Source organism: Sciurus vulgaris, assembly GCF_902686455.1.
Source record: "Sciurus vulgaris genome assembly, chromosome: 17".
In the NCBI taxonomy this organism is placed as follows: domain Eukaryota; kingdom Metazoa; phylum Chordata; class Mammalia; order Rodentia; family Sciuridae; genus Sciurus; species Sciurus vulgaris.
Genome location: NC_136478.1, coordinates 60,119,396 through 60,141,655, shown reverse-complemented (window position 1 = coordinate 60,141,655; position 22,260 = coordinate 60,119,396). Strand labels below are relative to the sequence as shown.

General features: G+C 41.0%; 2 protein-coding genes and 1 long non-coding RNA gene across 7 annotated transcripts in view; 1 reads left to right on the top strand and 2 right to left on the bottom strand.

The window, feature by feature from the left end:
- The window catches only part of LOC306648945, a 440,075-nt gene that overhangs the window by 125,750 nt on the left and 292,065 nt on the right, over positions 1-22,260 (bottom strand). The gene's annotated exons all lie outside the window — the stretch shown is intronic.
- The window catches only part of LOC306648937 (vomeronasal type-1 receptor 4-like), an 85,809-nt gene continuing 64,276 nt past the window's right edge, over positions 728-22,260 (top strand). For 4 of the 5 annotated variants that reach the window (XR_013760532.1, XR_013760533.1, XM_079119439.1 and 1 more), the window contains exons 1-2: positions 728-791; positions 4,118-4,194. The gene's annotated coding sequence lies outside the window, so the exon portion shown is untranslated. Of the gene's footprint in view, positions 792-1,256; positions 1,467-4,117; positions 4,195-22,260 lie in introns of those variants that run through there. The other variant, XM_079119438.1, reaches the window with a different exon arrangement.
- Positions 10,707-12,991, bottom strand: LOC306648997 (transcription factor Sp2-like). Its single transcript, XM_079119560.1, has one exon. The coding sequence runs from the start codon at positions 12,852-12,854 to the stop codon at positions 11,028-11,030; it is 1,827 nt and encodes a 608-aa protein (XP_078975686.1). The 5' UTR covers positions 12,855-12,991; the 3' UTR covers positions 10,707-11,027.

Sequence of the window (22,260 nt, the reverse complement as noted above, 5' to 3'; positions counted from 1 at the left end):
AAAACCATATATATGGAAATATTTATTCAGGACATGTGTTATGAGAAATTGTCAGGAACTCTGTGCTGCATAACAGTGGTGTGGTTAAAGAAGCTTTAGGGTTTTAGCTTACATGGCATGTTATGACCCATTAAACTGCACAGAAATATAATCTCCAGTCAAAAATATGAAGAGAAATATATAATGTAAAATTAGCTCTGCAACCACTTTAATAGATATTAAATGTCTGAGACAAGATGTCATTCCTAGACACCACTATGCCAGGAAAATGGAAAATTTCATTATTAAAAGGAAACTAAAGCTGTGATTAAATTTTAAAAAAATTGTTGTTGGACCTTTATTTATTTTATTTATATGTGGTGCTGACAATCCAACCCAGTGCCTCTCACATGCTAGGCAAGCGCTCTACCATCGAGCTACAATCCTAGCCCGAAATCTATGATTTTAACCACAGACGATTTCGGAAAATGCTGAACCTTTACCTGAACCTGTTGGTATCTTGGAAATACATAAACTGACTAACACAGTTTTTCTTTTTGATTTTTTTTTTTAAAGAACATATTTGTGATTAGAAAAGAAAAATGTTGCAACTTGCCAAGATTTTCCACTTGTTTCAACAGTACTAACTATTCTGAAATCTTTTGAGTTAGATTCGAATTCTGCCAGGGCATTATTTCCAGGTGAGCAGAATACGACGGAACCAGAGTTCAGGGGTCCTCTGGGGACGAGTTCCGCAACGCACACCACCGAGGGAGAAGAGGGACAAACATTACAAAGCGAAAAGAAAGCAAGTAAGCAAAAGTAACGGGCTAGGAGTTCTCCGCAGAGTGGATTAAACAACGTGTGATGTGGTTCCGTTGACCGAGTGGACGTGCACTGTCCCCAAGCACAGAGACGAAGGCGGAGCTGCGCGTGGCAGTCCCAGGGTTTCCGGTAAACCGCTCCTTGTCAGTCCCTGCGGGGTCCGATTTCCTTTCACAGTGTGGAAAGATGTGCTGGGTGTTTATGAAACCGGGACGAGAGGCTTCCTTCCGGTTTCCCGGGAAGGGGCTGGTTGGCGTGGGTAACTCCGATTGTGGCGGATGAGGTGTGAACCCAGGCGCACTCTGTCATCGAGCCACATTCCCCAGCCCTTTTTTATATTTTATTTTGAGACAAAGTCTCGCTAAATTGCAGAGGCTGGCTTTGAACTCGCGACCCTGGGGCCTCAGCCTCCGTGCTGGGTGGCGAGCGCAGTTGGCGCTCTCCTTTCCCTGAGTACCTGCGGTTGCTTTCTCACGGGGAGCTTTGCGCCTGCGCACCAGCGAGCAGCTGGGGAAGAGTGACGTCACCTCTGAGAGGTCCAGAAGCCGGAACCAAGCGCAGCCCTCTGAACTATCTCAACAGCCACCAAAGATTTCCTTTCATATTTTTGACTGGAGATTACTGCATATTTCTGTGCAGTTTAATGGGACATAACATGCCATGTAAGCTAAAACCCTAAAGCTTCTTTAACCACCCACTGTTATGCAGCACAGTTCCTGGCAATTTCTCATAACACATGTCCTGAATAAATATTTCCACGTATATGGTTTTTCATTTTGCCTGTGGGGTTAAAGCACCCTAAGTGAAATTACCATTAAAAGAGTATTAACCAATTTGCAGCTAGGGTATTTCCTGTTAGGGGCAGTTATGGTTCATCCTTAGCTCCCAGAAAAACGCTCTGCAGACACAGGTCTCACAAGAGGAACTTTTATTTTATGCAGAGGATTCACGTCCACTGGGGGAAAAGGAAAGAAGAAAAAAGAGAGAGCATGGCGCAAAGTTTCTCTCAGACATAGGAATTTCGCGGGCTGAGAGGAACCAATCGTGGAGGAGAATTCTTTGACTGACTGATGGACCAATGACATATTAGAACTTAACGTGGGAGGCAGGAAGATTATGGCAGCATAAGCTGGAAATTCCTGTAAGGGAGAGGCGGGAAGAACAAACGCAGACTGACAGGTGATGGGGAGGCCGGAAATTCCTGTAAAGGGAGAGGCAGACGGAACACAGATTGACAGGTGGTGGGGGAGGCCGGTTTCCTTATATTTCCAAATTAATTTTCCAAGTTTTTGCACAGGTCACATTGTGCAAAATCAAAAGTAAAGAATAAGATAGTCCGGCATGTTTTACTATCTCTAGAATAAAGTATAAAAATTCGTTTTCCATTTTAAATGGGGAAAAAAATCTCACTTTTCAGTTCTTTGCTAGTAAGGTTGATGAATTATGATGTTAATGTTTTTGGATAGATGTATGTTTTTCCTGCTTGGGGCCCAGGGAGATCAAGAGTGAAAGGCTAAGGGTGGAGAAAAGCAAGAGAGTTTAGGTGCCAGTATTTCTAGTCCTTTTTTGGGACACTAAGGTTAAAGGAGGAAAGAATTCAATTACATCCTAGTAACTGTTGAGAATTCCCAGATGAAGCACAGTACAGACTTTATGAAATTGATGAGCCAGAATTTAAAAACAATGAAGATGGGGGTGGTACTAGTCCAGTTAGTGGACACCTTTGAGGGTGGCTAGGAGGGGAAAAGAGGGGGTATGGGGGAAACTGGTGAGGTTCTCTTTTTCGATCTGTGTGCTGGAGACGTGAGTGTGTCCACTATGAAAATGGCAGAGGAATAAATCAGTCGCATATTTTTTTGAGTTAAAAATGTAAGTACTGTTGAAGAAAGGAATGAAAGCTGAATTAGTCTGAGCAAAAGAAAAAATTCACAATGTAGCTCATCAAAGAGATGAAGCCACCAGAGGAGAAGGCAGAGAGGGGTTGTGGGGAGCTCTCCAGGAGGCCTCCCTCACACATTAGTAAGGAGTAACAAAGCCAGAGGGTGGAGACGGTGCCTGGGGAAGGAACGAGGTCATTTCCACCTGGACTCGTGTGTGGCGTAGCAGTGGGATCGAGGGAAGTGATCATAGGTGATTTGGGGGTGAAGTAAGAAGGAGAAACAGCAAGTCAAGGCTGGGAACTGAGGTGGGCTCAGAATGAAAAAAAGTCACGAATTTATAGGGATTCTTTTTGTTTCCTGTACACTCAGTGGTCATCTTTTCAAACAAATTAAAATGTTTAATTTCTCCAAAACCACCTCCTGATTTCTACTTATCTCTTCAGGGCTTTTCCTAATATGTGGTTTAATCCGTCTAGTGAGGTCTCAATGTTGTGCCATTCTTCAAAGATAGAATCGGCCCAGAGCTAAAACACAGTATTTGCCAGCACTGGTGGAGAAAGCTCTTCCTTCTTTGTAAATTGCTTCTTCAGTGAGGTTGCACGAATACATGAATCATCAAACTCGATATGTTTTCTTCTGAGACTGTCTCTCTTGTATTCCTGCCTCTTCCTTCTGTATCACCCTCCATTTCTCTTTGCTCCATTTCCAGCAGAGTCAGGTTATGGATGTGCTAGTGCTACAATGGCAGAGTGGGTGCTCTGCAAGTGCCTGCTGAATGGGTATCCACAGTGGCCACTGAGGCAGCTCAACAGCACTGTGCAACCCTGTGCTAAGATCCAGCTGAGCTCCAGTGTCCAGACCCAGCACAAGAGGATTCAGAAAAAGAACTAGACTGGGCCTCTAACCAAGGGAAGAACACCTGCGAATAACTCTTGTTTACAAATTTCTGCTGAAATATTCCAGAAGAAAGATGAGATTTGTGTATCCATAGAAGGAGTCTGGGGACTACTAGGTGGTGTTGAATGAGGGGCTAGGAGCTCAGCCAACCGAGTAACTGCCAAAGGTGCTAATAAGGTTTAATCCACTTCCACAGATGGAACTGACAAAAGTAGTTTTTTCCATCACCCAGTGCACAGATAGAATCCAGAGGCTCTAACATACTTCCCATCAGCAGTGGAATTTGGACCACCACTACCAGAGAAGCTTTTCCGTTCCCATAACTCAGAGTGTATGAGTATTCACTCATTAAGAAAAGAATGTAGAGAATTCCATGGGTTGAGGGGAACGGGCTGTGCATTCTTGAATGTCCCTTTCCATAGTAGTATTGTGTGACCCTGGTTGTTTTTGTGTGTGTGTGGTAGCAGGGATAGAACCCCGGGGTGCTTTACCACTGAGCTACATCCCAAGCCCTTTTATTTTTTATTTTGAGACAGATTCTCACTAAGTTGCTGCAGCTGGCCTTGAACTTGTGATCCTCCTGCCTCAGCCTCCTGAGTAGTTGGGATTACAGGTAAGTGCCTCTGCATCCAGTCCTAACCCTTGTATTGTGATCCGTATGTATAGTAGTTTCTGTTCTCACAATCTGTCACCATCAACAATCATACTTCCCAATTTTCATTGTAAACAGGGGACATGTCCCCAGCATGTGTTGCAATTTCATGGTCCATACACTGTGACCGACTTCTCTTTGGGGATGGAAGGAAGGCTGCAGGACTACTATACTTGCTCAGACCCTATTCACCAAACCTACCATCTACATGTCTCATCTTTCTCCCTGCTAACCTTTTGCATCCACATCTTTACATATCTGGATTCCAGTGTTTCTTGACTTTAGTCTTAATCATTTTTTATGTCTTTATTTTATTTATTTATTTTTATGTGGTGCTGAGGATCAAACCAGTGCTTCACACATGCTAGGCGAGTGCTCTACCACTGAGCCACAACCCAACCCCATAGTCTTAACTATTTTTTTGTAGTTATTATTTATTTATTTAATTTTATTTTAAAATTTTATTTATTTCAATTAGTTGTACATGACAGTAGAATGCATTTATACATTTTGATATCTCATACATAAATAGTGTAATCTCTCATTTTTCAAACTATACATATTGCAGGATCACATTGGTCATGCAGTCATACTTGTACATGAGGTAATAATGTCTGTTTAACTCTACTGTCATTCCTTTCCCCATACCCCTTCCCCTTACTTCACTCCCGTTCTAATATAAAGTAACTCTATTCTTCCCTGTCTCCCCGACCTTATTGTGAATTAACTTCTGCATATCAGAAAAAACATTTGGCCTTTGTTTTTTTGAGGTTTGACTTATTTCACTTAGCATGATATTCTCTAACTCCATCCATTTACCAGCAAATGCCAGAATTTCATTCTTCTTTAAAGCTGAGTAATATTCCATCATATTTATATACCACATTTTCTTTATTCATTCATCTGTTGAAGGGCATCTAGGTTGATTCCATAGTTTAGCTATTGTGCATTGAGCTGCTATGAACATTGATGTGGCTGTGTCACTGTAGTATGCTGATTTTAAGTCCGTTGGATATATTGAAGTTATTTTTAATGTTTAGATATACATAAAGGTATAATTCACTGTGGTATATGTATATATGCACACAACACAATTTGGTTAATTTCATTCAGTGGTTCTTCCCATTTTCATCCTTTCTCCCCTGCCCCCAATTCCCTTCCTTGGCTTCACTGGTCTCCCTTCTCTTTTATGAGATCTTCCCCTTTTTATTTCCTTATTTTGCTCTAGTTTCTGCATATGAGAGAAAAATTCTACCTTTGGCTTTCTGAGTCTGGTTTATTTCACTTAGCATGATGTTCTCCAGTTCCATCCATTTTCCTGTAAATTCCGTAATTTCATTCTTCTTTATGGTTGAGTAAAAATCCATTGTGTATTTTTACCATACTTTATTCAGTCATCTGTTGATGGACACCTCGGTCGGTCCCTTAACTAGTCTGTTGTGAATTGCACTGTTATGTACATGGGCATGTGTCACTGTAGTATGCTGACTTTAATTCATTTGGGTAAATGCCATAAAGCATCTCACTCATTATTTATGTGAATTTAGTATGTTTCCTTGTTCAGCAAAAGGGACTTTGCAAATGTCATTAAATTAACAATCTTGAAGTAGGACTCAGAACATCTGAGTTACTTGTGTGGACCCAGTGGTGTGACCACAAAGGTCCTTCTAAGAAGGAGGCAGGAACGCCAAAACATAAAATAGGAAGAGACTCTCGAGGAAATGCTCTGCTGTCCAAAAAGAAGGTACTTAATGTTTAAGTAAAGGATAAATGATAACTTGTCAGATTTTAAAGTGAAACCTCTTAACATCTGAGGCTGAGATGCTATGAATCAATATACCATATTCCATTCAACCTGAGATACCACTTATTATATAAAGCATTCTGCTTTCAGAGGGGTTAAACTGAAAAACTGAGGGTGTTAAAATGGATGAAATGTGATTCAGATACTCTTATCTTGTGAGGACTGTCTTTGGATCAAGCACAGCTTGGTGGTTTTCCTTTCTCTACATTTGCCCTCTCCTCTCATGCTGCACGTGGTCTAGTTCATCCCTGGGTGTGCCCATGGCACACACATTCTGCAGGGAACCAAAGGAAAAGACATTTCCTGTTAAGGTCCTTGAAACAAAGGGCCTGACTGCGAGCCAGAGCAAATGAGGTTTGAAGAGAGTTTCTTCTGAGTATAGACTCATCGACAGACTAATACTCCATGTATACTTCAGATCAGAAAGTGTCTAGGGCACAGAGAGGGCTGCTTGCTTTTTGTGTGTTCCTCATAATTATTTTGGTAGATTAATACTTAACGTTTACTGTCCAGAGCATTTTGAAATGTTACATTTTGATTGATGAATGTGTAAAAATATGTATATTTACATTTCAATTTATATGGAATATCTACTGTTCAACAGGTATTTTTGCCTTCATCTTAATGTGCACATTCTTTAATGTCTAGAAACCTCACAGAGAAAAGATTGTCATGTTTCTTATGTTAGTTAGTTTTCCATGCTGTGACAAAATACCTGAGATAGTCTACTTATGAAGAAGAAAGTTTTAAAAAAATTTTAAAAATTTGTTCTAATTGGTCATACATGATAGTAGAATGCATTTTTGACACATTGCATACAAATGGAGCATAACTTGTTATTCCTCTGGCTGTTCATGGTGCTGAGGCACACCAGTAATGTAATCATACGTGTGTATAAGGTAACAATTCTGTCTCATTCTACCATCCTTCCCTTCCCTGCTGCCCCACTTCTCCACTCACTCCCCTCTGCATAATCCAAAGTTCCTTCATTCCTCCTTACCAACCCCCCACTATGGATCAGCTTCCACTTATCAGAGAAAATGTTCGACCTTTGGACTTTTTGGGATTGGCATATTTCACTTAGCATTCTCTAGTCCCATCCATTACGGGCAGATGCCATAATTTCGTTCTTCTTTAAGGCTAGTATTCCATTGTATATATGTACCACATTTTATTTATCCATTCATCTGTTGAAAAACATCTACATTGGTTCCATAGTTCAGCTGTAGTGAATTGAGCTCCTATAAACATTGATGTGGCTGTGTCACTATAGTATGCCGATTTTAAGTCCTTTGGGTATAAACCAAGGAGTGGGATAGCTGGGTCACACGGTGGTTCCATTCCAAGTTTTGTGAGAAATCTCCATACTGCTTTCCAGAGTGGTTGCATCAACCTTCAGTCCCACCAGCAAAGTATGAGTGTTCCTTTCCCCCCAGATCCTCGCTAACATTTATTATTGCTTGTATTCTTGATAATTGCTATTCTGACTAGAGTGAGATGAAGTCTTGGTTTTTTTTTTATTTAAAATTTTTTTTTAAAATTTTTATTTTCTTTATTGTAAACAAATGGGATACATGTTGTTTCTCTGGTTGTACATGGAGTAAAGGTGTACCATTTGTGTAATCATAAATTTACATAGGGTAATGTTATTTGATTCATTCTGTTATTTTTCCCTTCCCCCCACCCCTCCCACCCCTCTTTTCCCTTTATACAGTCCTTCCTTCCTCCATTCTTGTCCCCCTCCCTAACCCTAACTCTAACCCTAACACTAACCCCTCCCACCCCCCATTATGTGTCATCATCCACTTATCAGCGAGATCATTCATCCTTTGGTTTTTTGAGATTGGCTTATCTCACTTAGCATGATATTCTCCAATTTCATCCATTTGCCTGCAAATGCCATAATTTTATTATTCTTTATGGCTGAGTAATATTCCATTGTATATATATACCACAGTTTCTTTATCCATTCATCAATTGAAGGACATCTAGGTTGGTTCCACAGTCTGGCTATTGTGAATTGAGCAGCTATGAACATTGATGTGGCTGTATCTCTGTAGTATGTTGATTTTAAGTCCTTTGGGTATAGGCGAGGAGTGGGATAGCTGGGTCAAATGGTGATTCCATTCCACGTTTTCTAAGGAATCTCCACACTGCTTTCGAGAGTGGCTGCACTAATTTGCAGCCCCACCAGCAATGTATGAGTGTACCTTTTCCCCTACATCCTCGCCAACACCTGTTGTTGCTCGTATTCTTGATAATCGCCATTCTAATTGGGGTGAGATGGAACCTTAGGGTGGTTTTGATTTGCATTTCTCTTATTACTAGAGATGTTGAACATTTTTCCATATGTTTGTTGATTGCTTGTACATCTTCTTCTGTGAAGTGTCTGTTCATTTCCTTAGCCCGTTTGTCGATTGGATTATTTGCATTCTTGGTGTAGAGTTTTTTGAGTTCTTTATAGATTCTGGAGATTAGTGCTCTATCTGAAGTATGAGTGGCAAAGATTTTCTCCCACTCTGTAGGCTCTTTCTTCACATTGCTGATAGTTTCCTTTGCTGAGAGAAAGCTTTTTAGTTTGAATCTGTCCCAGTTATTGATTCTTGCTTTTATTTCATGTGCTATGGGAGTCCTGTTAAGGAAGTCTGGTCCTAAGCCGACATGTTGAAGATCTGGACCTACTTTTTCTTCTATAATCTGCAGGGTCTCTGGTCTGATACCGAGGTCCTTAATCCATTTTGAGTTTAGTTTCATGCATGGTGAGATATGGGTTTAGTTTCATTCTGTTGCATATGGATTTCCAATTCTCCCAGCACCATTTGTTGAAGAGGCTATCTTTTCTCCATTGCATATTTTTGGCACCTTTGTCTAGTATTAGAAAGTTGTATTTTTTTGGGTTTGTGTCCGTGTCCTCTATTCTGTACCATTGATCTACCTTTCTATTTTGGTACCAATACAATGCCGTTTTTGCTACTATTGCTTTGTAGTAGAGTTGAAGATCTGGTATTGCGATACCCCCTGCTTCATTCTTTCTGCTAAGGATTGCTTTAGCTATTCTGAGTTTCTTATTCTTCCAGATGAATTTCATGATTGCTTGCTCTATTTCTGTAAGGTACGTCATTGAGATTTTAATTGGAATTGCATTGAATCTGTATAGCACTTTTGGTAGTATGGCCGTTTTGACAATATTAATTCTGCGTATCCAAGAGCATGGGAGATCTTTCCATCTTCTAAGGTTTTCTTTAATTTCTTTCTTTAGTGTTCTGTAAAGTTCTCATTGTGGAGGTCTTTCACCTCTTTTGTGAGATTGATTCCCAAGTATTTTATTTTTTTCAATGCTATGGTGAATGGGGTAGTTTTCCTAATTATTCTTTCCAAAGACTCATCACTTACGTATAAAAATGCATTAGATTTCTGTGCATTGATCTTATATCCCACTACTTTACTGAATTCACTTATGAGTTCTGAAAGTTTTCTGGTGGAATTTCCCAGTTCCTCTAAGTATATAATAATATCATCAGCAAATAGGGATAGTTTGAGTTCTTCTTTTCCTATTTGCATCCCTTTAGTTTCCTTGGTCTGTCTAATTGCTCTGGTAGAGTTTGAAGAACGATGTTGAATAGAAGTGGTGAAAGAGGGCATCCCTGCCTTGTTCCAGTTTTTAGGGGGAATGCTTTCAGTTTTTCACCATTTAGAATGATATTAGCCATGGGCTTAGCATAGATGGCCTTTACAATGTTAAGGAATGTTCCCACAATCCCTATTTTTTTTAGTGTTTTGAGCATGAAGGGGTGTTGTATTTTATAAAATACTTTTTCTGCATCTTTTTTTTTTTTTTTTTTTTTTGCAGATTTTGCCTCAGGCAACTAAATTTATTAGCAAGAAAAAATTTTTGTCAGCCCAGCACTGACCAACAAAGTACATTGTTAATAAAGGATAACAAATCTGTCACTTAATTCATAAAACATACCTCAAGCAGTTACAACTAAAAATAAAGTTGGATTTTTGTTTAATTTAAAAGCCTCAAAAATAACAAGCAATATGTTTTTTAAAACATGTAGTAGACACAATCGTCTATTATACAATATACACTGTACACAGTTGAGCTTGGGGGGCAGGTGAGATGAGGGGAGAGGGAGGAGGTTCGGGATGGAAGTGTTTTTGAGTTGAAATGCTGTTTCACTTAGAAAATAGGACTGCTAGAGTGAGAAAAAAATTCATATGCTCATCATTGCCCCCCCAAATCCTAAACTGAAAGCAGGCATGGGGGAGGTGGCTACAAAGGAAAGGAAGAAGGGATCAATTAAATAAAACGTCCTTAAAGCACACACAATACACAGTGTTCATCATCTGAAGTAGAGTATAAGGCAGCGTTCTCCATAGAAAAAAGGGCAGAGGAAGAGTCCACGGTGTCTGACTTTTTAAATAGGAAGTTGGAATGTCTGGAGGAGAGCCGTGGCAGGGCTGGGCAGTGGAGTGGAGGAGGCCTCCTGAGTCTCTGCAGAGGTGGGTGCCAGAGGGAGGCTGGGTGCAGGACACCGGGGCATCCCAAGTGGGTAGTGCGGGGTGGGGGGGGGGGCTAGGAGGCACAGGAGTGGGGGAGGCATGGCACAATGGGACTCCGGCAGTGTTGGGAGTGTTGGGGGGCAGGGAACAGGGCAGGGGTGGGCTCACTTTTCTCCTCGATGGAGTGAAATGCATGTTTTTCCTTTGGAAATAAGGGTTCCCATGCGTCCTGGTTTAGAACGTCTCATTGGGCATGGCCACTGCCCATGGTCTGGGCAGGCCGGGAGCTCGTGGTGGGAAGGAAGGGCCAGGGAAGAGCCAAGGGACTTCAGAAGGAGAGCATGGGGAGCAGGGCCCCTTCCTGTGGGGACACAGCCGCAGAACAGGAGCGGGGCTGAGGGCAGCCATGGGCACCTGTTCACTAGGGGCCCAGGCAGGACAGATGAGGGAACTGCATCTTCACGTCCTCCTGTCTCAGTTGGCCTTATAAGTTCTTTGTGACCAGGTGGGTCTTGTAATGCTTGGTGAGGTGGTCACTCCTCATGAAGTGCTTCTGACACTGGGCACACTCGAAGCGTTTGTCCCCTGTGTGGGTGCGAGCGTGCCGCTGGAGCTCGTCGCTCCGCGTGAACCTCTTTCCACAGAAGAACCAGTTGCAGACAAACGGCCGCTCACCGGTGTGCAGGCGCACGTGGGCCCGCAGCAAGGACGTCTTCCGGAAAGTCTTGCCACAGTCCGGGATGTGGCACACGTGCTTTTTCTTGCCTTGCTTTCCAGACCTCTTCTCCCCATCCTTGCAGTTGGGACACGTGCAGGCCATGCGGCGCCGCTTCTCCCCTGGCTGGGCCTCTCCAGCCAGGGCCTGCTCCATCTGCAGCTGGATCTGGGTGGGGCTTAGCCCACTGATGGTCAGGTTGTTTCCAGAAACATTCTGCACCGTCAGCTGCTGCTGCCCGCCAGTGTTGGTGATGGTGACCGGCACGCCCTGGACCTGCACTCCATTGATGTTGATGGTCTGCATGGCCTGGGCAGCCGCGGCCAGCTGCGCAGCATTCAGGCTGATGATGCTCCCGGCGGGTGCGATCTTTGGCAGGGGGCGCTCTTTTCGGAGAATTGCGGCTGAGTGCTTTTTGCTGGTTCCACTCAGATGGGAAGCTCGGGGCGCAGGGCTGCTACACGTGGTGGTCGAGGTGGTTGTAGCTGTTGCTGGGGGGCTGTCCTGGACAAGGACTGTTTGTACTTCACCAGAAGGTGTGCGGATGTAGACCTGAGTAGGCGTTGACTCAGCCGTCTGGATCTGAAAGTTCTGGGAGGGCTTCTGGGGGACGGTGGGGAGAGTGGCAGATGCAGCCTGCACTACCCGCAGAGCCTGCTGGGGGATCTGCACGACCTGTTGTTGCTCGGCCTTGGGGGGCACCACCTGGACCTGCTGAACCACAGCTGGCTGGCCACCCCCAGGGCTCTGAACAATCAGCAGGTTGTTTCCTGCCTGGATGATGTTGTCTGCTTTGGTCTCGATCAGCACCGTCTCCACCTGCTCAGCCACAGCCACGGATGGCTGGGAGGCTGGAAGGCTCTTCTTCCTGGCTTTCTTGTTAGTCTTAGACAGAGGGGTGGGAGGGCTTTCGGTGAGGAGCTGAGTGGCTGCCCCAGTGTCACTGGTGTTCATAAGGTTGTTGACAGGCAGGGTGAGTGTCACGTTGCCACCTCCGCCTGTCAGCTTTACCACGTTGGCCCCGCTCTGCACAGGGGTGGTGGTTGCACTTGACTTCTGGACAGGGGCTGGCTTGATGGGGACAGGCTTGTGACTGGACGGCGAGGGGGTGATGATGGCCTGGTTGGTGCCTGGGATGATCTGGATCTGGTTGGTGAGATTGGGCTGCACCTGGATGGTCTGGGAACTGCTTGCCTGAATCTGAGGGACCACCTGGTACTGGATATTGGCGTTTGACCGGCTGCCTTTGTTGATCATGGTGGGGTTCTGGATAGCGAACACCAGCTGCCCTCCAGGATAGGAGGTGCTCAGTTGTGACCCCTGAATCTGAAGTATATTTCCTTTGGAGGACAAGATGCCAAAGCTATTCTTGCCAGGACTGAGAGGAAGTGGGGCAGGTTTGATAGGGACCAGTTTCCGTGGCGTGGGCTGGGGGGGAGCAGGAGGTATCACAGCAGCTTCAACAGCTGGAGGGCCAATTTTGCTACATGTTGCAGCAAGCAGGGCCAAAGGAGAAGGCTGGGAATCCTGGGTGGTGGCGGCGGCAGGCTGCAGGTAGTCACTGGGACTGACGGCAGCAGTGGCAGCCATGCTCATCTGTGGATCTCTTGAGCTCCTTCTAAATCTCCTTTGCTAGTTTTTCTCTCAAATTCTACATGGTTGGGCTATCCCAGGGCTCAGTTCCAGGACCCATCTTTCTTCTGTCTACATCTGTTTCCTGAGTGATTTACCTAGTCTCATAGCGCTCATTACGACATCTTCCTCCCTGGCCTCCGCTGCCTCCGCCGCCACCCCTTTTTCTGCATCTATTGAAATAATCATGTGATTCTTGACTTTAAGTCTGTTGATATGGTGAATGACATTTATTGATTTCCTGATGTTGAACCAACCTTGCATCCCTGGGATGAAACCCACTTGATCATGGTGCACTATCTTTTAAATATGTTTTTGTATGCGATTTGCTAAAATTTTGTTGAGAATTTTTGTGTCGATGTTCATTAAGGATATTGGTCTGAAATTTTCTTTCCTTGATGTGTCTCTGTCTGGTTTAGGTATCAGTGTGATATTGGCTTCATAGAATGAGTTTGGGAGGGTTCCCTCCTCTTCTATTTCATGAAATACTTGGAATGAGCTCTTCTTTCAAGTTTTTGTAGAACTCGGCTGAGAACCCATCTGGTCCCGGACTTTTCTTTGTTGGTAGGCTTTTGATGACTTTTTCTATTTCATTACTTGAAATTGGTCTATTTAAATTGTGTATGTCCTCCTCGTTCAGATTAGGCAATTCATATGTCTCTAGAAACCTGTTGATGTCTTCGAAATTTTCTATTTTGTTGGGGTATAGATTTTCAAAATAGCTTCTAATTATGTTTTGTATTTCAATCATGTCTGTTGTGATATTTCCTTGTTCATTCCGAATTTTAGTGATTTGGGTTTTCTCTTGACTTCTCTTTTTAGTGTGGCTAAAAATTTATCAATTTTGTTTATTTTTTCGAAGAACCAACTATATTGTCAATTTTTTAATTGTTTCTTTTGTTTTAATTTCATTGATTGCAGCTCTGAGTTTAACTATTTCCTGTCTTCTACTAATTTTGGTGTTGGTCTGTTCTTCTTTTTCTAGGGCTTTGAGTTGTAGTGTTAGGTTGTTTATTTGTTGAGTTTTACTTCTTTTATTGAATGCACTCCATGAAATAAATTTTCCTCTACGTACTGCTTTCATAGTGTCCTAGAGATTTTGATATGATGTTTCTTTGTTCTCATTTACTTTTAAGAATTTTTTAATTTCTTTCCTAATATCTTCTGTTATCCATTCATCATATAATAGCATGTTGTTTAATCTCCAGGTGTTGGAGTAGTTTCTGTTTTTTACTCTTTTATTTATTTCTAATTCCAATCTATTATGATCTGATAGAATACAAGGCAGTGTCTCTATCTTCTTGTATTTGCTAACATTAGCTTTGTGGCATAATATATGGTCTATTTTAGAGAAGGATCCATGTGCTGCTGAGAAGAAAGTGTATTCGCTGTTTGTTGGGTGGTATATTCTATAAATATCTGTTAAGTCTAAATTATTGATTGTGTTATTGAGTTCTGTGGTTTCTTTGTTCAATTTTTGTTGGAATATCAGTCCAGTGGTGAGAGAGGCGTGTTAAAATCACCTAGTATTATTGTGTTATGGTCTATTTGGTTTCTGAAATTGAGAAGGATTTGTTTGACATACATGGATGAGCCACTGTTTGGGGCATAGATGTTTATGATTGTTATATCTTGCTGATTTATGCTTCCCTTAAGCAGTATGAAATATCCTTCTTTATCCCTTCTGACTAACTTTGGCTTGATGTCCACATTATCTGAAATGGATACTCCAGCTTTTTTGCTGAGTCCATGTGCATGGTATGTTTTTACCCATCCTTTCACCTTTAGTCTATGGGTATCTCTTTCTATGAGGTGAGTCTCTTGCAGTCAGCATATTGTTGGATCTTTCTTTTTAATCCAATCTGCCAGTCTATGTCTTTTGATTGATGAGTATGGGCCATTAACACTCAGGGTTATTATCGAGATATGATTTGTATTCCCAGTCAATTGGCTTATTTTTAAAATTTTATTTATTTATTTTTTTAACAAGACTTGTTTCCTCCTTTATTTGACAATTCCTTTAGGCTAGTTCCTCCCTTTGCTGATTTACATAATTGTTTTTCATCTCTTCCTAATGGAATATTTTGCTGAGAATGTTCTGTAGTGCTGGCTTTCTATTTTAAATTCTTTTAGCTTCTGTTCATCATGGAGGGATTTTATTTCATCATCAATTTTGAAGGTAAGTTTTGCTGGGTATAAGATTCTTGGTTGACATCCATTTTCTTTCAGGGCTTGAAAAATGTTGTTCCAGGCCCTTCTAGCTTTTAGGGTCTGGATTGAAAAATCTGCTGATATCTGTATTGGTTTCCCCCTGAATGTAATTTGGTTCTTTTCTCTCACAGCCTTTAAAATTCCGTGTTTATTTTGTATGTTAGGTATTTTCATAATAATGTGCCTTGGTGTGGGTCTGTTGTAATTTTGTGTATTTGGAGTCCTATAAGCCTCTTGTACTTGATTTCCCATTTTATTCTTCAGATTTGGGAAATTTTCTGATATTATTTCATTGAATAGATTGTTCATTCCTTTGGTTTGTTTCTCTGTGCCTTCCTCAATCCCAATAATTCTTAAATTTGGGCTTTTCATGATATTCCATAGTTCTTGGAGATTCTTTTCATGATTTCTTACCATCTTCTATGTTTGGTCAACTTTGTTTTCAAGGTTAAATATTTTGTTTTCAATATTTGAGGTTCTGTCTTCCAGGTGTTCTATCCTATTGGTTATGGTTTCTATGGAGTTCTTAATTTGGTTTATTGTTTCCTTAATTTCAAGGATTTCTGTTTGTTTTTTTTCAATATCTCTGTTTATTGAAATGATGTTTTGCTTCCTGTATTTGCTCTTTTAACTGTCGATTGGTGCAATCATTCAATGCCTGCATTTGCTCTTTCATCTCATCATTCAATGCCTGCATTGCTCTTTCATCTCATCGTTTGCTTCCCTGATCATTTTAATTATGTACATTCTGAACTCCTTTTCTGTCATTTCTTCTGCCATGCTGTCATTGGATTTTATTGATGTAACATCTCGATTTGTTTGGGGCATTTTCTTCCCTTGTTTTCTCATATTGTTCAGGTGTCAGTGGACCACTGAGATAGTGCAGATTTCCTCTATTGACTTATAATGTCCCTGAAGATTTCTAGTATATCCCCTCTTAGCCTTCAGTAGACTGAAGTCTTGGAGGAAGTTGATAGTGCAGTGCTCCACAAGGAAGCTGCCTCTCTAGGGGTGGTGGCCTTCAGGTGGGGTATATTCCCTGCTAGTGGGCAGAGGTGCCTCCACTTGTTGACCAATGGTCATCCAAAGGGGATCTAGGCTGTGGGCTGAGGCAAGGCCTGTTTGGGCCTGTGTCTCTGGTTTTACCGTCCTTTTGGGAAAACCTTACCCGGCAGGGAATACTCACCTGATGGGGAGGCCTCGCTGGTCAGTTCCCCTCCTAGAGGTTCCCCTCAATCCACAACTACCTCCTGGGCTGGGCTGCCTTCCTCTGCAACGTTCCCAGGGGCCCGGACCTACCTCCTGAGCCTGGGAGCCTTGTCCTTCGCAGGTGAGTCTCCTTAAGCTGCCTCTCCTCAGAGAATCTGCCCGCAGTCCTGGAACCTTCGCTCTGCCCCTAAGCATGTCTCTGTGTGGCTCTTCCACCAAGAAGCCTCCTAGGTCCTGGGACCCTACTCTGCACCGAATCGCCTGGCTATGTGGCCCCTTCTCTAGCAGCCACCTGGAGCCCCGTACAGTCGCTCCAAGTCCAAGCGACCTGATGCGCTTCTCCTCCTCCTCCAGGCAGCACCCCCCCCACCCCCCGGTGTTCAGGAGCTGTCGCTCTGAGTCCAAACAGCTCACCACGCAGCTCCTTCTCTGGGCAGCCGCCTGGAGCCCCGGTGGGTTTCTCCGAGTCCAAGCATTGTGCTGAGCGGCCTCCTCTACAATGCTCGAAGTCTTAGTTTTGATTTACATTTTTCTAATTGTGGAGATGAACATTTTTTCATATGGTTGTTGATCAATTATATATATTCTTCTGTGAAGTGTCTGTTTAGTTCCTTAGCCCATTTATTGATTGGGTTATTTGTTTTTTTGTTTTTTTGATTTCCATATCTTTTTTTTAAATTTATTTTTATTGTAAACAAATGGGATACATGTTCTTTCTGTCTGTACATGGAGTAACAGCATACCATTTGCGTAATCATACATTTACATAGGGTAATGATGTTTGATTCATTCTGTTAATTTTTCCCTTCCCCCCCACCCCTCCCACCCCTCTTTTTCCTCTATACAGTCTCTCCTTCCTCCATTCTTGTCCCCCTCCCATCCCCATTATGTGTCATCATCCACTTATCAGTGAGATCATTCATCTTTCGGATTTTTGAGATTGGCTTATCTCACTTAACATGATATTCTCCAATTTCATCCCTTTGCCTGCAAATGCCATAATTTCATTATTCTTTATGGCTGAGTAATATTCCATTGTGTATATATACCACAATTTCTTTATCCACTCATCAATTGAAGGGCATCTAGGTTGGTTCCATAGTCTGGCTATTGTGAATTGAGCAGCTATGAACATTGATGTGGCTGTATCTTTGTAGTATGCTGATTTTAAGTCCTTTGGGTATAGGCCAAGGAGTGGGATAGCTGGGTCAAATGGTGATTCCATTCCACGTTTTCTAAGGAATCTCCACACTGCTTTCGAGAGTGGCTCCACTAATTTGCAGCCCCACCAGCAATGTATGAGTGTACCTTTTTCCCCACATCCTCTCCAACACCTATTGTTGCTTGTATTCTTGATAATCGCCATTCTAATTGGGGTGAGATGGAATCTTAGTGTAGTTTTGATTTGCATTTCTCTTATTACTAAAGATGGTGAACATTTTTTCATATGTTTTTGATTGCATGTAGATCTTCTTCTGTGAAGTGTCTGTTCATATACTTAGCCCATTTGTTGATTGGGTTATTTGTATTCTTGGTGTATAGTTTTTTGAGTTCTTTATATATTCCGGAAATAAGTGCTCTATCTGAAGTATGAGTGGCAAAGATATTCTCCCACTCTGTAGGCTCTCTCTTCGCATTGCTGATAGTTTCCTTTGCTGAGAGAAAGCTTTTTAGTTTGAATCTGTTCCAGTTATTGATTCTTTCTTTTATTTCTTGTGCTATTGCAGTCCTGTTAAGGAAGTCTGATCCTAAGCCAACATGTTGAAGATTTGGACCTACTTTTTCTTCTATAAGATGCAGGGTCTCTGGTCTGTGTTCAAGGTCCTTGATCCATTGTGAGTTGATTTTTGTGCAGGGTGAGAGATAGGGGTTTAGTTTCATCCTGTTACATATGGATTTCCAGTTTTCCCAGCACCATTTGTTGAAGAGGCTATCTTTTCTCCATTGCATATTTTTGGCACCTTTGTCTAGTATGAGAAAATTGTATTTATTTGAGTTTGTGTCCGTGTCCTCTATTCTGTACCATTGATCTACCTGCCGTTTTTGTTACTATTGCTTTGTAGTATAGTTGAAGTTCTGGTATTGCAATACCCCCTGTTTCATTCTTCCTGCTAAGGATTGCTTTAGCTATTCTGAGTTTCTTATTCTTCCAGATGAATTTACGATTGCTTGGTCTATTTCTGTAAGGTTTGTCATTGGGATTTTAATTGGAATTGCATTGAATCTGTATAGCACTTTTGGTAGTATGGCCATTTTGACAATATTAATTCTGCGTATCCAAGAACATGGGAGATCTTTCCATCTTCTAAGGTCTTCCTCAATTTCTTTCTTCAGTGTTTTGTAGTTTTCATTGTAGAGATCTTTTACCTCTTTGGTTAGATTGATTCCCAAGTATTTTATTTTTTTTGAAGCTATTGCAAATGGAGTTGTTTTCCTCATTTCCCTTTCAGCTGTTTTTTTGCTTGTGTATTAAAATGCTTTAGATTTATGCGTGTTGATTTTATAGCCTGCTATTTGCTGAATTCATTGATGAGGTCTAGAAGTTTTCTGGAGGAGGTTTTTGGATCCTCTAAATATATAATCATGTCATCCACAAATAGTGACAGCTTAAGTTCCTCTTTTCCTATTCATATCCCTTTAATTTCTTTGTTCTGCCTAATTGCTCTGGCTAGAGTTTTGAGGACAATGTTGAATAGAAGTGGTGAAAGAGGACATCCCTGTCTTGTTCCCGTTTTTAAAGGGAGTGGTTTCAGTTTTTCTCCATTAAGAATGATGTTGGCCATGGGCTTAGCATAAATAGCCTTTACAATGTTCAGGTATGTTCCTACTATCCCTATTTTTTCTAGTGTTTTGAGCATGAATGGGTGTTGTATTTTGTTGAACGCTTTTTCTGCATCAATTGAAATACCCATATAATTCTTATCCCTATGTCTATTGACATGATGGATTACATTTATTGTTTTATGAATGTTGAACCATCCTTGCATTCCAGGGATGAACCCCACTTGATTGTGATGCACAATTTTCTTAATATGTTTTTGGATACGGTTTGCCAATATTTTGTTAAGGATCTTTGCATCTATATTCATCAAGGATATTGGTCTAAAATTTTCTTTCCTTGATGTGTCTTTGCCTGGTTTGGGTATGAGGATGATATTAGCTTCATAGAATGAGTTTGGTAGGGTACCCTCCTTTTCTATTTCCTGGAATACTTTGAGAATTATTGGAATGAGTTCTTCTTTGAAGGTCTTGTAGAACTCGGCTGAGAATCTGTCTGGTCCTGGATTTTTCTTGGATGGTAGGTTTTTTATGGCTTCTTCTATTTCATTGCTTGATATTGATCTGTTTAAATTGTGTATGTCCTCCTGGTTCAGTTTGGGAGGAGCATATGTCTCTAGAAATTTGTCAATGTCTTCAGTAGTTTCTATTTTGTTGGAATACAGATTTTCTCAAAGTAGCTTCTCATTTTGTTCTGTATCTCAGTGGTGTCTGTCGTGATATTTCCTTTTTCATCACGAATTTTAGTAATTTGAGTCTTCTCTCTCCTTCTCTTTATTAGTGTGGCTACGGGTTTATCTATTTTGTTTACTTTCTCAAAGAACCAACTTTTTGTTTTGTCAACTTTTTGAATAGTTTCTTTTGTTTCAGTTTCATGGATTTCAGCTCTGATTTTAATTATTTCCTGACTTCTACTACTTTTGCTGTTATTCTCTTCTTTTTCTAGGGCTTTGAGCTATAATGTTAGGTCATTTAGTTGTTGGCTTTTCATTCTTTTCTGGAATGCGCTCCATGCAATGAATTTTCCTCTTAGTATGGACTTCATAGTGTCCCAGAGATTTTGATATGTTGTATCATCATTCTCATTGACCTCTAATAATTTTTTTTACCTCCTCCCCGATGTTTTTTGTTATCCATGTTTCATTCAATAGCATATTATTTAGTCTCCAGGTGTTGGAGTAATTTCTGTTTTTTATTTTGTCATTGATTTCTACTCTCAGTCCATTTTGATCTTATAGAACACAAGGCAGTATCTCTATTTTTTTGCATTTCCTAAGGGCTGCTTTGTGGCATAACATGTGGTCTATTTTCGAGAAGGTTCCATGTGCTGCTGAGAAGAATGTGAATCCGCTCGTTGATGGATGGAATATTCTATATATGTCTATTAAGTCTACGTTATTGATTGTGTTATTGAGTTCTATGGTTACTTTGTTCGATTTTTGTTTGGAAGATCTATCTAGTGGTGACAGCGGTGCATTAAAGTCACCCAGAATTATTGTGTTGTGGTCTATGTGATTCCTGAAATTGAGAAGGATTTGTTTGATGTACAGGGATGCACCATTGTTTCGGGCATAAATACTTACTATCGTTATGTCTTCCTGATTTATGGTTCCCTTAAGCAGTATGACATGTCCTTCTTTATCCCTTCTGACTAACTTTGGCTTGAAGACCACTTTATCTGATATAAGGATGGAAACCCTTGCTTTTTTACTGAGTTCATGTGCATGGTAGGTTTCTTCCCATCCTTTCACCTTTAGTCTGTAGATGTCTTTTTCTATGAGATGAGTCTCTTGCAGGCAGCATATTGTTGGTTTTTTTTTTTTAATCCATTCTGCCAGTCTGTGTCTTTTGATTGCTGAGTTTAGGCCATTAACGTTCAGGGTTATTATTGAGAAATGATTTGTATTCCCAGTCATTTGGCTTATTTTTGGTTTTTAAGTTGGCTTGGTTTCTCCTTTCAGTGGTTTTTCTCTGAGGTAGTTCCTCCCTTTGCTAACCTACATTGTTGTTTTTCATTTCCTCCTCATGGAATATTTTGTTGAGAATATTCTGTAGTGCAGGCTTTCTATTTGTAAATTCTTTTAACTTTTTTTTTATCATGGAAGGATTTTATTTCATCTTCAAATCTGGAGGTAAGTTTTGCTGGGTATAGGATTCTTGGTTGGCAACCATGTTATTTGAGAGCTTGAAATACGTTGTTCCAGGCCCTTCTGGCTTTTAGAGTCTGGGTTGAGAAGTCGGCTGCTATCCGTAACGGTCTCCCCCTATATGTAATCTGATGCTTTTCTCTCGCAGCCTTCAAAATCCTATCTTTATTTTGAATGTTAGATATTTTCATTATAATGTGCCTTGGTGTGGATCTATTGTGATTCTGTGCATTTGGTGTTCTGTAAGCCTCTTGTATTTGATTTTCCATTTCATTCTTCAGATTTGGGAAATTTTCTGATATTATTTCATTGAATAGGTTGTTCATTCCTTTGGTTTGTATCTGTGTGCCTTCCTCAATCCCAATAATTCTTAAATTTGTTTTTTTCATGATGTCCCATAGTTCTTGGAGATTCTGTTCATGATTTCTTACCATCTTCTCTGTTTGGGCAACCTTATTTTCAAGATTAAATATTTTGTCTTTATTGTCTGAAGTTCTGTCTTCCAAGTGGTCTAGTCTTTTGGTGATGCTTTGCATTGAGTTTTTTATTTGGTTTATTGTTTCCTTCATTTCAAGGATTTCTGTTTGGTTTTTTTTGAGAATCTCTATCTCTTTGTTGAAATGATCTTTTGCTTCCTGAAGGTGCTCTTTCAGCTTACTGGTATTTCATTCATTGCCTGCATTTGCTCTCTTATCTCATCCTTTGCTTCACGAATCATCTTAATCATGTATTATCTGAAGTCCTTTTATGACATTTCTTCTAACATAGTGTCATTGGATTCTATTAATATATAATCTAGAGTTGTTTGGACCATTTTTTTCCCTTGTTTTTTCATGTTGTTCATGTATCTTCCCCTCTAGCAGTGCAGATCTGGGATATTACAGATTTCCCCCTATAGGCTTATAGTGGCCCTATAGGTTTCCAAAAACCTTTCTTTAAGGGGAGATCAATATCAGCAGTGCCAAATTCAGACACTATGCAATCCTAGGCCAAATAGCCCCTATGAGGACTATAACAAAACTGTC